The following is a 16,834-nucleotide window of genomic DNA, read 5'->3' on the forward strand; positions in this document are numbered from 1 at the left end:
AAGGTTGTGCGACAGGGCTGGTAACTCGGCACGTAAAAAAATCCACTACCAAACATTAGCGGACCGGAGTTCCGCGGTGGCGACCCCTAACCGGGATAAGCCGAAAGACACAACACCAACAACAACTCTATCTGACTGGTCTTCACATTTTAACTATTAACCACACACGCACACCACTCCTGTTTTAGCAAAGACAGAACAACTCACATCTATACTCTTGGCTTCCCATTAACTGCAAAGGCCTCTAGTATGCCAACTGTTCCAAAGGCAGCGGTATCTTTTTGAACCACCAATGTTTTTCAGAAAGGACTTACAGTTAGAAGGATCAGATGAAGGCTTGAGCTCTTTTGTCAAAAAAAAAAAAATGGTGATATACTGCCATGAACTGGAAGTAAGCAGTGCTGTCTACCACACAGCCAAGATTTAGGGTTGTGGTTCATGTTTTATGGAGTACAACCAGAAGCACCCATGCTTCCATGATATCACTACATATCTGCAACTACATCATAAAGAAGTAACTAATCTAAGAAGTTAGGTGAAAATATCCCATTCTTCATATGGCAGAAAGAGACAAGGGTAGAAAATTCCCCTTCACAATGACAATATGCATGTATGCACACAAAATGTTTTAGTATCTACCACCTGGAGAAAATGACCAGTTTATGGACCTCGGTGAGCCTGTCAATGAAACAAAACTAAAACGATGATGAGGCACTTTCACTAGAATTCATTTAGCACAGAAGACAGACACAGCATTAAGTGGAAATGTTGTCATTACCTTGTCCTTTTGCCTTTGTTTCTTTTAGTCCCTGCTATTCACTATACTTGCACATGTTAAGACAGATTTAATTTTATTTATTAACCAGCTATGGGAACTAATGAATTGTGATCTCTTTTTGACACATCACAGTCAAAAAGTTTGTGTCTTTCGGCTTTTCCCGGTTAGGGCTCGCCACAGCGGAACTCCGGTCCGCTAATGATTGGTAGTGGATTTTTACGTACCGGGTTACCAGCCCTGACACACAACCTTCAACGAAAGCACTACCCATTCACGTATGCTTCCACACAGAAGACACTTTAACTGAGAATCGAATGGGACAATGTCTTGCTATGAGGCGACAATGCTACCGCAGCACCACCAATGCAGTATACAGTCCAAAAGGGCAATGGAAATACAATATGCATGAACAATTTGGAATAGGTAATTCACCAGCATGTTTTTGGGAGGCAGGAGCCAACCAGAATACCCAAGAAAACATACAATGGCAACCTAGGGAATGCATGACACTTCACACAGACAAAAAATGGGAGGTCATGACTGAACTAAGACTCTAAGTTTTACACCACCATACCTAAAGACACAAATTTAAGTTTTTTTTCTTTACTCCTGATAAGTATCAATTGGAGGTAAGTTTACTGCTATTCATATCTTAAGCTCTCTGGAACTGTCAGTCACAAACTCTTGCATTGATACTACCACCAAAGAAGCAGTTTATTAACAGATGTTACTAGAATAGCACTTTTTTCTGTCTAACACAGTGATATGTGCCACAGTTTGACAACACTCTTATTGCAAACACTGGCAGACCATTGTTTAGATACCCTCCACTGAAGGAAGGAAGTATGAGCTACAGGGCAGTGAGGGAAAGTGAAATTCACTGGAGTGGGTCATACTTAGTACCAGTCTAGGGAGTAATATGTTACTGATATGGGATAAGCAGGGATGGATAAAGTCACTAATAAACAGGCCAGCTTGGCCACAGGCTGGGACTTCATGACTAATGGTACCATGGTGCAAAATACGAGTAATCAAACAGGAAATGAGAAGGATCACATAATATGAGAGGAAAGGAGGTTATGGGGGATGGAGAAAGAGGGGATACAGTAAAGCAAGAAGGTGCAGATACTCTGAAGATGCCACTAGTATAAGGTAAAATGAATACTTAATTGTTAGAAGTTGTAAACTGACTACTTAGAAACCTACGGGGAAGCTGAGAACACAGATATACCAAAATTAATAGGAAAGCTAGCTAAGAAAAATATATTGGTACTGAGGGGTCTCTCAACATGCTAAAGGTGGGCTGTAGAATCCTTTCTACTTTCTGTGCTCAGGTGTGAATGTTATTGGAGTCGCACAGGAAGACTTCAATCAGAAAGTTCTTAGCCTTACAAGATAATGTTTCAGACCTAATCCTGACTGGCAGTGAAGACTTGCCTACTGGCAGTCATACAGGTAGGACAATTCAGTCAGAAAGGTCTCAGACTTACAAGGTGGCACCCCAGTTTTAATTATGATTAACAGTGAAAATACGTACATTAAGTGGGTGAAGAAGTCCTCAAAAGACACTGTTCACACAATTCTGGAGTTCTTATCTGTAAATTAGGGTAGAGAAATTGACTTAGCAAAAAAAGCCTTAGGCTTAAGGTTGGATCTTAAATATTCTAGCCTTACATTGCCATGGTAGGCTTTAGCCCTTATATTTTGTGTATGAATAACCCAGAGGTAGGTAGAGCAAGGATATATTGGGGCATTTACTAGTTACCCTAAGCATGAGGGACATGGGTGCTAAACCAGAAGTGAATTGGAGGATTCTTATCCATTTAACCTGATTGTGTATGAACAGCATAAGAAAAGTACTTTATATTATATGGACTGAAAGAATTTCATAGAACATGTATTTACTGTGACTCATACCTATCCCTTTAAAATGTTCTGTTTATGTTAAAAAGAGACTGAGATCCCTTACATGGTTGCTCACGCTACAACTGGACATGTAAATAGATAACAGGTCCTATGGATAGGGTTTGTTGAGGCTGTACACATAAGGCAGAGCTTGTCTCTTAGTAGTCTGTAGGATACCAAGAAGAGGGACAAAGCTTTGAGAGAGTCTGCATAGTTTTTCTGATTTAGGCCCTGCATTGAGTGAAAAAGTGTTTAGGTTGCTCCAGTTTTGACAAGTGTTTGGACAAGTACATACTTAATGAGATATTATATTCAATGATCAACTTAATAAGAACTGAGTACAGTGGAATGATTACATCCACAGACGAGGATACCATACTGTTTAGGAAGGAGATATGGGCTGAGGGGGACATATAGAGGGTACTACAATTAGCTATGATATGATAGAGGTTCTGTTAATAGTAAGCTGGATGTGGAGAAGTTCCAGGTCATTATCTCATCTAATGAGCCTGGAAGTGATTTCTTTTAAGAATATGAAGACACTGCTGCATTTAGTGCCTTCAGCTGATGATATGGGCCTGAACATGTGCTAGGCATTGAAACCCTGCACTGAGAGAGTGCTGTCATGGTCCTGAACCAGGTCTCAGTGACAATATACATTGTGATGCACACCACTGCTACCAATATATGATGGGCACCAATATGTGTCATCCCCACACTGGGCCAGTAATCAAGGAGCATGAATCCTCACCACAGATACTGGAGAAGGGACATGCACTTGGAATACGAATGGATACACTCAGTATTTCCAAATACAGACCTCTCTGTATCCAGTACAATTTCTTTTAACTCATTTAAGAGCACACAGGGAGCACACTCAGCCCAGGGTCTGGATGTCTCTATATCTGTCTCCCTCCAGGGCCCCAGTAAGACTCACTACTGGTACAGCTGTAGGGTTAGGTCCTCAGCTGAGTGTCCAAGCGAAGTCCTCCAGCACCCTCTCTGTAAACCCAGTGCTTTGTGTCACTGCCCCAAGTAGCGGACTCACACACACCCCCTGAGAGATTTCATTTCTCACATACACACACACACCTGGGAAAGGCTGGCACAGAGGTACCTGCTGTGTCCCCTCCTGCCCAGAGTATAAGGTAGTTATCATTGCCACCAGACAATTCACAATCAGCTACTCTAAGGCCCTTAGCAAAGGATGTCCAATTATACTGTGCAATATTAATAGTAGTTCACCAAGACAGCTAGGCCTTCTGGAGTGGCCCACACAGAGTACCCAAATAAATATAAGTACCAACAAAGGTTAGATACTCTCTACAAGAACCACCCAGAATGAAAGTATTAAATATATTTAATAATAAAAGTACATGAAAATACTGAATATATATTCACAATAAACCACAGAGTTCAAATCACAGAAAATATTGAAAACAACACTGATGGACAGACTCATACAGATAAAGAAAAACAATCTCTAAACTAAGCTTCACTACATTCCTGATTGAATCGGAGAGAAATTACTGTTCCCTAATAACTTACTTGGGTAAGCCAAGATGAACTATGTGACAGTCTTTCTATTCAGGCTTCCAAAAAGAATCCTCTATACTCTGAGTTTACTCCCTGTAAAATATAATATCCAAGATGACTTGCAGAATGCTCTCATCTGGTCACCAGATTCTAGGCTCCCACAATATCTCCTTTTGAAGTTTGAGACAGGATTTTAGCAGACTGTTACTATTCAATGATTTAACAGCTCATTTACATTTCCCCTATTTTTTCTTAAAATAAGCCAGCTGGTTAGCTGTGTCAGTGTCCTCTATTAAAACATAGGCATTTGATTCAGATAACATAATACGTGCACATTTCATTTCAGCAGGGTGCAATGTTGATATATTTTAATACAATTAACACAACAAAAGCTCACAAATACATTTTCAGCACAAGCATCTGTACAAATAAAATAAATTCCAGCTAGCTGTGATGGCACCAAGTCTTACATCCACTGCCCTACTTCTCCTGGTATGGCTGGCAGTGCCTCCTATTGTCACACACATTATCAGTGCTTTCCGGGGTAAGGCGTACTTGCAGGAAATGGGATTTTGTTTTTTAAGACTTGTGGCACTGAGCAGCAGTACCTTTATGTTATCTGGATTCTGTTGTGTTATGTCAGAAACTTTAGAAGATTGGCGGTACCTAAAAAAAGCACTACAGGATTGGACAAGGAGTTAGCCAATATATGAAAAGCCTTGGGGGATAGGTGCAGACCATCCCTGACAAAGCAATTAGGACCATCTACCATCTCCTACCAGGCTGATATCTAGAATGACAATAGAAGCATAAAGACAGACTAGAAAGGAATAAGAGGGATGAAAGGAACAGTGCTGGGGCAGACTGGCTGGGACAACACATCAAGCGACTTATGAAATATGGGGAGAAATAACTGCAGTTTGTGAACATTAACTACTTACAATGTGCTTTTTCAACTTGTTGTATCTGCCAAAGATTTGCACCATGTATGTACAGGTTCACACTGTATGAACTGAAGCTGAATTTTTATTTTAATATGTTGTTCTTCTGTATTAGGCTTTGTAACAAATTTAATTGTAACCATATTATGTAAACTGGAGCTTTAGCTTCCTCTATTGTAACCATATTATGTAAATGTGGAGCTTTTCTCCCAGAGCTTCCTCTAAACATGAGATATTATCCATGTTAGACTTTCCCAGTAAACAAATGTAAAACAAATAAAAATAAAAACAATGGACAGGTACAGGTATTAGCAAGCTGTGTGAACGGTATAAATAAAGAAAAGAATGTAAGGGAACTCCCACGGTTCACCAAGGAAGTGGCCAATGCTATACAAGAAAAAGAGAATGATTTACAGGAAAACTGGCACAAAGGTACCCATAAATATGCAGGCAACAGCTCATGTGTGTGATACTAGCAATCCAAGCCAAACTAGTGGACCTACTGGTAGATGGCCAACTGGTCAAAGAGATTAAGCAGCTAAAGACCATCCTTCTTGGGGATGGGTCTATGGCCTTTGGCATTTCTCAGCAGTCAAATAGAAGAGAATGGTGGAAACTATAACAGGCTGGCAACAGTACAGGGGTGACAGCAACTTCCAGAGTTGGGTACAAGTACTTCCAATTCTGAGATCCCGGGGACTCTGTGTACCAACATTTATTTATTTTCTATGGGCTTTTTCCCCTTTGTGCTTATCAACCATCAGTCCACCATAGGTCTCAAACCCATTTATTGTGTACTGCAATGGCTGCTTCCAATAACTGTTGATGGGAGCTAGAGTTGACAAGAGGGCTGTCATAAAGGCAGAAAGGAAAGGGGGTTGATTTACCAATGACAATGTGACCCATCTGCCCTTGCTACACAAGGATGACTTTGTTCGAGTAGGCTGAATGCCTGGCTTCACTGTCTACCCATCCACTGGGTCTTATGGCTCAGAAACTGAAACTTAACTGTTCCCAGTGGCAGACCTGGGTGCAATTTCATCCTTGGTTTCCTGATATTTCCTTAATGACTATTCTCTCCTTATTATAGGCAAAAGCCTATAATGTCTTTCCCTTTTCATGTGTGTGAGTGAGTGTCTGTGTCTGTGGGTGAGCATTTCTGCTCATATGATTGAAGGCTTCTGCATGCATGGTCTGGCAACATTAAGTACAAGTTCTTGCTCTTCTGTGCTACATGCTTTATACTTCTATCCACAGTATGTATTGGTAATGAAAGCAGATCAGACCACCTCTCACTGTTATCCAGTGTCGACAACTCAATCTTACTGTCCCTTGCTGATTTCTCGATTGCCCAGGTCACTGGCTAATTCACAGGTCATCTTTGCAGTCAAAGCTTTATTCCTGTGTCACACAGCCTGCAGCATTTGTTTTTGTCATCTAAAAAAGTACCTATTCATATGATATGCTCCTGAGATGTATACATATTCCCTACCACACATCACTTCTGCAGCAGTTTAAGGGCAATGGTACATTTGATAATGGATGAGTACAGCAAGTCACATTGCACCATAGTGCAGCTTGCAAAAACCCTTTACTAATTACTCCAGAGTAGCTTATGGTTTAGATAGAGCATCACAATTCACTGCAAGCATTCAACAAACTATAAACTCACTTTTTGAATCCTACCAAATGTTATGCATGATGTATGGCATTACTGAATGTATCAGAAGTATGTGATGCTTAAGAAACATTCTATTATACAAACATGGAGGAAATAAGATGATCTTCATTAATCTTTTTAAGAAAATATTCTTTAAATAGAATGCACATAAGTTTCTTTATAACAGAACAAACAAGAACATGTTTTAAAGCAGTAAATGATTTAGGGGTTCAGATGGCATTTATTTGACTTTGCCTTGTCTTCCATGACTCCTGCTGCTCAATTTCATAGGTGTGTGATGAGGGATAAAAAATGTAATGTAAGAGTTCTCTCTTTAGTTCTGCCAGGGGCAAAACTGTAATCATATCCAAGTGTGACATTCAAGTGAAGGACAAAGTATACAAGATGAGAGAGAGATACTGACAGATGAAATGGGAGAAGGGTGAGTATGTGACTAAGTGGGGGTTTTCAACTGACAGTTTGTATCAGAAATCTAGACATCAGTGTAGCAAAAATAATTTATTGCTTAGTTCTTCCATTCTGTCCCAAAGCTGTCAGAATTCCTTACCAGATATCCACCTTCTCGGACACAGGTTCATTTCGTATCACCTCTGGTGCCATCCATGCCACAGTACCCGCAAAAGACATTTTGGTACTCTTGTCACTCAGCTCTTTGGAGGTACCAAAGTCTGAAATCTTTACTACATCGTCATAACTGATCAGCATGCTAAGGACAGAGAAGGAAGGTAAAAATTAGTTATACATGTCAGTTTCAAAGAAAAGCATGCACTGTCTCATTCTGAGGTAGCAGGTGCTTTCTGTATGAAATGAGTGCGTTGTTTTTTTACAAGTGTTTCATTGCCACAAGACAGTACATAACTGTACACATGCATACTCTCAGTGGTGATCTCCTGTGATGCTTATGCTACTGGAGTGGCATCACCCATCAACAAAGAAGCAGAGAAGCTCCTCTCAAAGTTGTTAACTGGGGCTCAAATCCAAGTACAGGAGGCAGGAATATTAGCTATGCTACATCCCAGGTCATGTTTTCATCTGAAGGTCAGCTAATGTGACACTCCACACCTACACTACTAAATAAGGAGACCACAAGCACAAAAGCAGTTTACCTTCTGAGTCACGACACAAAGCTGTGAGAAGCCTGAACACTATAGCCCACAATATGGTTATTCTAGGATGAAACATATGGTAGAAATTTTATAGACATATAGCATCACAAGAAATATATTACTAATCCATGTGACCTATTACAGCATTTGTATTAAAAGGATGCTGATAAGTCTCCTCAGTGGAGAGAAGGTGAGCTTAAAAACTGAAAGCAGAAGAATACTGACTGGTCTGAGATGGGGGGACACAAGTCGATTAGAAATGGATTTGGGAAAGGAGAAGAATCAAGATGATATCATAGCTTAGTGTTCTGAGGCAACAAGTTGTAATGCTAAATACATCCTACTGACACGAGTTTGACTCCTAGACTACAGCCTCTGCTACTGTACCATGTGATTGATTTACTCCATTAACAACACAAATGGCCTCCTGACAGTGACTCCTGAAAATGGACACCTGCATCTATTGTGTCCCACCTGCCAAACACAAGACTGAATAAAGAAATTAAAATAATAAAAAAATAAAAGCATGACACTGCCATTTTGGGCACCAAAAGCAAATGCCATTTCAATTTACCTTGTTTAGACATACAGATCTTTTCAAAAGAGTTCCATAAGAAAGCATTCCATTTTCATAAAACATTTTAGCAAATAACTGATCTATTGACCATTTTTAGGAAACAGCAGTTTACAAAGTTGGTAAAAAGTTACCTAATGGAAATAATTCATACTGACCTCGTAGCATGCAAGGCTGAGGTGGTGAAAACATCAGCTTACTCCAAGCAGGCAGCTGAGGCTCAGCAACAGAAGAGGTTTAATTAAAGGTGCAATCAGAGAATTAAGGGACGGCAAACATTTAATTACAGTCGCCAGTCCTGGTGGTCAGGGAGTTATGTAATTTTGCTGTACTACACATAGCAAAGCATACATACAAAGTGTATAAATTTAGACATTACACCAGGACATATTCTTGCTCCCCTGCCAGGTAAACCAGCAGCCCCTCACCAGACTGGCCTTCCTTCCTAGTCCCCTCTTCACACTCCTTTTTTTTTTTGCTTTTTTACGTTTCTCTCTCCTCTCTCTCCTCTTCTCTGCTTTGCTCTGTGATATCGATATCTCATTGCAAATCCTACTGTCCTTTCCTATTCCATACTTTATCAGTCTATGAGCACCTTAGACTTAACCAACCTCCCTGGCTCTTGCCCAAACCCACCCCTGATCAACACATTTGTGTGCCCCTCACCTACCTTACCAACTATCTAAAGCTAATAATCAAAAAAGCATACTGCCTAGCCTACCATAGTGCCCACTTTGCCTGCATTGCATCACATTTTCATACTCATCACTGTGAATTTAAAAAAAAACTAACTGGCTTCTTGAACTTCCAAACTACATACTCCTTCCATCATTCATCATCACCTTTAAAATTCTACATTACCCACCCATACTAAATAAACTCATCACACCATCACAAATCTTACTACGCTTAGATCAGTTACCTTTAGTAGTACTTTCTCTTGAAACCTATCATAAATCTCATCATATGATCAGGTTGTTCCTTAACACTGTTGCACAAACTACCTATTTGGTTCCCCCTCCCCTACCCTGCTAAGTTCATGTTCAGAAAACAAACAGATAGAAACTACTAACTTACTAACTCACTAGTGCTCCTGCTCCAACCTGACCAACCCAGTTTGACTTCTCCCTATCCTCCTAGTCCTTTCCTTTTTTCCACTCTTGTTCTTTTCTTGTCTTGTCTGTCTGCTCCCTTTGTTGTACCATCATATAAAATGCAAGTACAAGATGCAGTGTCTCTCTCTTCTGCCACAGTACATTCACAGTTGGAAGAGGATACTACTGGAAAACAGGACAGTGGATATAACCATGCAGTAACACCTTAAGCCACCTAAAATGCTTTATCTTGCCTATAAAAGTAAGATTATCACAACAGAAAAAAATAACGTAAACAAAAATAAATTTAAGTACCAGGACATCTCAAATGCTGCCACCCCCAAAAGAAAAAAAATGAAAACAAAAACTAACATTTCAGTTGTAAAATATTAATAAATCTAATTATCAAATCTCCACAAAAATTATGCAAAATGAAGACTGAAATGAGCTTAAAACCTAAAATAAATCCAGTCCCCAAAAAAGAAAAGAAATGATCTACCCAAATAAAAAAAAAAAAATAATAAAGCAAAACGCATGTAAGAAACTGAAAAGTACTAATAAACCTAAAAGTCCAAGCCCCAAATTAAAAGATCTGACAGTACATATACTGATCTAGAGGAAAAAGACTAAAAAAGATCTACAAAAATGTATAAAAGCATCCCACATAAAAATGCACAATTAACACATTAACATAAAAAAACTTATCAATCCCTTCCCCAGTCAATACACTTGATGCCACAGGCAAACGGGTGCTCTACAAGCATTCCAGGCTTAAGCTCTTGAAGCCAGGGACTCCAGCATTTTGTAGCTTGTCTATGCTGCTGCTGCTTGCACTCAAAATTGAATATGAGGGTCAGGCAAGCAGCTGCCATAGCTTTCCTGAACACATTTGAGTTCAAGCGAGGTAAGTGCAACAGCCATTGTGAGGGAGTGGGAGGAGGTGGAAGTGTATATTAGGGCACCATTAGAGAAGGAAGATTTAGGTTTAGGGAGCGGGGTGTAAGTATTAGGGTTACAGAGCAAAAACTGGATTTTAGAGTTATGGAGTGGGATGGGTCTTAAGGTTAGGGGGGGGGAGAGAGTTTTAGGTTTAGGGTGTGGGAAGGAAGTTTTAGGGTTAGGCAGCCAGAAGGAACTTAAGGGAGTTAGGGTTCTGGTACAGTTATTGGAGCTAAGTAGTTATGGGAGATCAAGTTAGTGGGAGTAAGAGCACTTGCCTATTCAAGCAAGTGGCAACAAGGAAGTGTATCAAGAGCAAATAGCATGACAGCACTTGTAGCAGACCCAAAACAAACACATTACAGAAAACTAAATAGAACTCCCCACAATGAAAGCTTACTCAAACTTGAGACAATGAAGGATCCAGTTCTGCATGATGTCCCACACAGCACATCAGTAGCCAACATCTTGCCTTAAGACATCTATAACTGTACATGATCTCAGTGCAATACCTACCTGATCCCCAAGTGCCAGTAATCCTAACACAGTGCTCCATGACCTGAATGTTAAACATCTATTTCAACAGACCTACTGGAGTGCCCTTGATCTATTCAACAAGACAGAAATATGAACCTGGATAAAGTTCAGTGCAAGTGCTCAAATCCCCCTTAAGTCCACTGCAGCTTCTTAACTATTATAGCTTTCTCTGAGGGTGTACAAACCCATGTCAAAATAAAAATCACCAAGGTACAATGAAGTGAGTTTTACAGGAACAAGCATCACTTATATAAATAGAAACTTGCTAAGCCTACCCTCACAATGATTTCACCATCCATCCTAGTAATAATAACCACTAGGTCCCAATATAAATGTTAAATTATTCACACCTACATGCATCCTCCAAATGGACTGAATCTTAATTATTCTTCAGTTGTGGGAAATCCCCACAACCAAAGAGATGAGAGATGTCTGGAGGGGCTGTTATTCAAGCAACTATGAGGGCTGCATATGTCCTGTTTAGAACTGAGGCCACAAATATATCTGAATGGCCTAACATCATCCTCTATGTGAAGGGATGAGCTACCCATATCACTGCAGGGACCCACACTGTCCTCCCCCTGCATGTACTCACTGATGAAGGCTACCACCAGATGGTGGCTTGGTGGGCCAAAAGCCTACGACATGGACATTTCCACACCATCGCCCTCCATCAAGGGACAGTGGCAGTATGTGTCCTGCTCTGCCTTGCCTCCTCACCAGGATGCACATGCCTGTCCTCCCCTGCTAGCTCCATCTAGCTCCAGAGCTGATAATTATACTCAGTTTGCGTGGGCTGCAGTAATGACTTTATCCCTTTATCTCACTGAAGCTGGCATTTTGTCGACCAAATTTCATGATTTCAACTTTCATTGATTTCCCCCCATTATACTCTGCTTTAAAGTTTTTCACGTCTCTTTGCTAAGAACTCTGGAAAATGTCTGACTACAGCTGGAATTCAGAAAGAATTCTGCCACAAGCATAAACTGTTGAAGCAAAAAGGGCCAGTTTTCATGATTGCAAAAACTGAGATTTGGAGACAGATTAGCTACAATGAGGAAAGACTTCATTATCTGCTAATTTGCATATCTCTGAATAGCAGAGTCTTACAGCTACTACTGTGATCACCTCTCCTGGTCCATGCATCAAAACTGGCTCAGGCACCTCCTCATTCAGTCCTCCACACACATGCACGCTTTCAAATGCACACACACAGACACATCCCCATGCCTCTCAAATCCCCCAAATTTTACAGAACATCCATGATTTTGCCTCTTCTATTTTTCCTGTCCATCCATCCATTGATCCACAACCCTCTTTTCCCCCTTTTTGCAATCATCTAGAGCTCTCATCACAGCAATATACTGTCAGTCAATAATGCCAGACATTTAAGTTTCATGCTTGTTATAGTTTATTTACAGATTCTTGCTGCATAAGCTGTTGTTCTGTTAACTTTTAGGTTAATTACAATAATATTTTAAGTGTCCCAGGTGTAACAAACAAAAAACGTATCCTAGGCATCCAGTGTCCCCCTCCCATAATACAACCTTTGCTCGTTAGTCTAGCTGGAGTTGAGGTATGCAAGCCCCACTGAGACACAGACACTCACAGTACATCAAACATCTCCATCACCTGATCGCACTCACAGACCCATTCACCCACAAACACACGATTCAGGAAAAGGGCAAGACATTAAAGGCGTTTGCAGCAGCAAGTCTGCATGTCAGTCATACCAAGGAGGAAATAGACATTAAAGAAAAATCCGTACAGAGGAACCAAGGATGAAATTGTACCATGGGCTGCCACTGGGACAGCTAAGTTCCAACACACACACACACACACACACACACACACACACACACACACACACACACACACACACACACTACTCGACCTTTCTCCTAAATAACTGATCTCCCATTGTGACCACCCATACCCCTACAGACATGCACACATGCTGCCACACACATACTCACACCTTCCCCACTAACTCTCCACTAAATTCCCTGACACTTGCTACATGGTCTCTCCCATTGAAATAATGGCTGAACACTGCCTTTTGGCCATGTTAACTAACTCAGCTGCATAACTCCTTTACTGTAGGCCTTTCTCTGGGAAAGCACATGGCTAATTAACCCAATTTTCTTTTTTTAACCAAACTGCATCACATTCTGAGAGATGTATTTATTGGGGTAACAATATGTACTAGTGTGTTTTTCTTTTTTAAATTTGTTACATTTCTGATTTCAATTTATTTCAAGGATGGCTTGTGGACTTTTCTTTTAGATTTTTTGGTTTGTTTTGTGAGCTATTTTATGCTATGGTATACTGTTTGCCCTTTTTTGGTTTATTAATTATCTCTACTTCTTTTGAGATCTGGCCTGAACATAGGTATATTTTCTGTGAGATGGCTACGTGTAGATAAATTATCTATGACATGGCTTAGTTGTACTTTGTGCGTGTCTGTGTAGGTTTGTATGTGTGTGTATTGATATGGTAGTGGATGTTTTGACTGAATCACATTTCGCTAAATCAGATTCCGCGGTGGTACAGCGGTAGCGTTACTTCACAGCAAGAGGTTCTCCCGTTCGATTTTTCGGCTTGGCTTGGGAGTGCCTTCTGTGTGGAGTCTGCATGTCCTCCACACGGTTGGGTAGCATTTGAAAGACATGCGTGCATAAATGGGCATGCCTTTGTTGAAGGTTGGGCATCGAGCTGGCACCTTGGCGTTTCGTAAAAAAAAAATCTACTGCCAATCATTAGCGGACCGGAGTTCTGATGTGGCGACCCCTTACCGGGAAAAAGCTGAAAGACAAACAACAACAACAAATGACAGAACAAATTCAACTGAAAACGTAACGTATTTGATCGAATCATAATTGACTGAAAATTTAAAAATAAACAAGGAGCGGTTCACCGAATGTATGTTTTTTCACTTTCTCAAACTCTATGTGACCATTGAGTTAGTATATTTCAGTAAGGGGATATGGAGTGGAAAGCTGCCCCACATGGAGGTGTAGGTTTGCCCCCCCTGCAAAAATGTTTTTAAGCTAATTTTGCTGAAATGAAGTTTTCTGTGAGATATGTTAATGCATTAGCAGTGACTTACTGTGTGTGTTTTTTCTCTTTGTCCCCCCCAAAAAACAAGATTTTAAGGTATGTTTGGTGTAATGAAGTTTTTCAGTCAAATGTGATTCTGTGAATAGAATTTTCAGTCAAATGTGTTTTTGGTCACATTTGTTCAGTCAACTGCGATTCAGTGAAGTGGGATTTAGTTAGAATAACTACGCTCATTTACATACATATATTTTTTATCATACTAATGCTCATCGATAAAGTGGTATGATAAAAATGCCTGTCCAAGGCAAAACTCAAAATACTTTAGCACCACTCGGACTTTGTCAACAAGCACTTATTTTTATTCTACTCACACCATTATTACTAAGTTCTAGTCACTCAGAAAAAAAAAAAAAAAAAAAATAAAACTGCACACTACAAAAATAGACAGAAACTCCACAAAAATATATACACATCAAACTATAGAAATGGAATTTAACAAAATTAGATAAAAAAACTGTGACCAGCCATCAAAAAATGACATCATCAGCAAAATGGACTTGAACCATTAAAAGGAACCATTAAAAACTTACGTATTTACAGCCAAACTGCATAGTACACAGTAAGGTGTTGCAATACAGCAACATGCTAAAAGGTGCAAAAAGAGGGGGTATGCAAATGAGTATATAATGGCATGCATAAGAAGAAATGCAGTCTAATGAGTGGATAATAACATACAAATAAGGACTGTCAAAAGGAGATCATGATTTAAAGTTGTCAGGAATAAAGTCACACAAGTATTTGTTTGTGAGTATGAAAGCAAAAATCACATGGAAACTTTTGAAGCTGCCTCTGGTGAAAATGCTCAGAGCCATGGCAGGAGCAAGATGTGGTCGCAGGTGGCACAAGTGAAAACAGTAATGACACAGGTTAAAAGCACACCAGCTGATGGTCCAGCAGCTCCATGGCCATTTCCACATGGAAAAAACATAATATAGGTGTTAACTAATGTGCATGACCCATTAACTGGATTTGGGGAACATGTGACCTTCCCATTCCAGTGGACACCAAGATGAATGTAGTTCTTACCATTCTAGCTACAGGAACCTTCCAGAGACAAAGGTGGTTACACTGGGTATGTTACAGTTATCAGCTTGTAGAATACTACATATGTTCTTCAAAACATTGCTGACACATGTGGATAAGCACAAATGCTTCCCCTGCATGGCAGGGGAGACAGTCACCACCATGAGTGGCTTATGTGACACTGCTCACTTCTTCAAAGTGTTGGGAGTCATAGATTACACATAGGTGTCTGTAAAGGCCCCACCTTTTGTCTATGTATAGTAGTACACAACAGCAAGGCAGTGTGCAACACAAAGGGGAATCATAGCCAGTTTGTCTCCATAGCACCTTGGCACTGCTCATGAGTCCCACAAATGGCATACAAGTGATCTCACTGTTTGCTGAACAGGGACCCTCTGCAGGGCTATGTAGTGGACAAGTACAGACAAACTGGTACACCTATATATCAGCAGCTACAGACAAAATGTATATGTGTCACACATCATTCTCTGTACTGTGTTGCAGGTGATGAAGGATAGTCCCTGGAGCACTGATGATGATGATGACCATATGGGATGCATAAAGTATGGCCAAGCACCAATACAGCACCACCCATGCACAAACCAGGAACATGAAAGTGTGAATGTTTGCCCTGTTGAAAGCCCATTTCTGCTGCCTAGACACATCTGTCACAATCACTGCAGTATTCCCCTACCACACCCTGCAAGCTGTTTGTAGTATGTTGCATGCTACACAATATAATTGCAAGGAAGAAAGCAGTCCAGTCATTAGGCCCAGGAACTCATGTCAAGCAGAACACCTCAGTGACCGTCTTCAAGAGAAATCTTGATGAGTGGATGGGTAATAGAAAGTTCACCCCGGGGATCACTCCAGTGGCTCTACTTGATAGAGGCACTGGGAACTAACATCGGGCGGAATGATGCCAGGGCACTTCTATGGGCTAGGCTTGTAATGGCTCCAGGGCCATTAGCCTAGTACACACCTATGAACTTGCACACCAACAGCAGCAAGTCCTGTAAATCTAGCAGCAGGAATGACAGCAATGCTGATAGTCAATAACTAGCAGTTGTAACATTCTCCCCCTCTACAGAAAGCATCATGCATAACATATAACAGCAAAGAGTGACAATGTCTAGTCCATATCTATGGGCCATGACATGTGCACAGCAGCAGCGTGCTGGCACATACATTAAAATGACGCAGTGTTACATAACGTTTATACTGGGCACTGCATGGTCAACTGTCACTATGCATTAGACACCTCTGCTTACAGCACAGAGGAATGAGGGTGATGTCATAGCCATCATCACTTTCTCAGATGCCTAGAGACAGCAAGACATAGTCTACAAAACCAGAGGTGAGGGTTACTGGTCAATGGAAATCGAAACTTGGATCAAAGACATGGATGGAATCAGTGTCATACATTATTTCCTCTGTAGTCTAGCTGGGAACTATTGATTTGACATTACTGGCTGACTGTGATCTACAAGTTGTTTGTTAATGAGCTGCCCCACCCCTGGTGACTCTTTACTGGGACTGTCCCCACTGTGCTATGGAGAACTGTGATAACTCTACTGCTGCAGGTACAGACTGTGTCCCC

General features: G+C 40.6%; 1 protein-coding gene across 5 annotated transcripts in view; it reads right to left on the reverse strand.

The window, feature by feature from the left end:
* Positions 1–16,834, reverse strand: part of MAP3K12 (mitogen-activated protein kinase kinase kinase 12) — a 1,100,073-nt gene that overhangs the window by 300,055 nt on the left and 783,184 nt on the right. For all 5 annotated transcript variants that reach the window (XM_044083918.1, XM_044083919.1, XM_044083920.1 and 2 more), the window contains one exon: positions 7,389–7,547. In XM_044083918.1, coding sequence (XP_043939853.1) covers positions 7,389–7,547 — 159 coding nt within the window. The remainder of the gene's footprint in view (positions 1–7,388; positions 7,548–16,834) is intronic.

This window comes from Protopterus annectens, chromosome 9.part0 (genome assembly GCF_019279795.1).
Source record: "Protopterus annectens isolate FY-2018-M chromosome 9.part0, PAN1.0, whole genome shotgun sequence".
Taxonomy (NCBI): Eukaryota; Metazoa; Chordata; order Ceratodontiformes; family Protopteridae; genus Protopterus; species Protopterus annectens.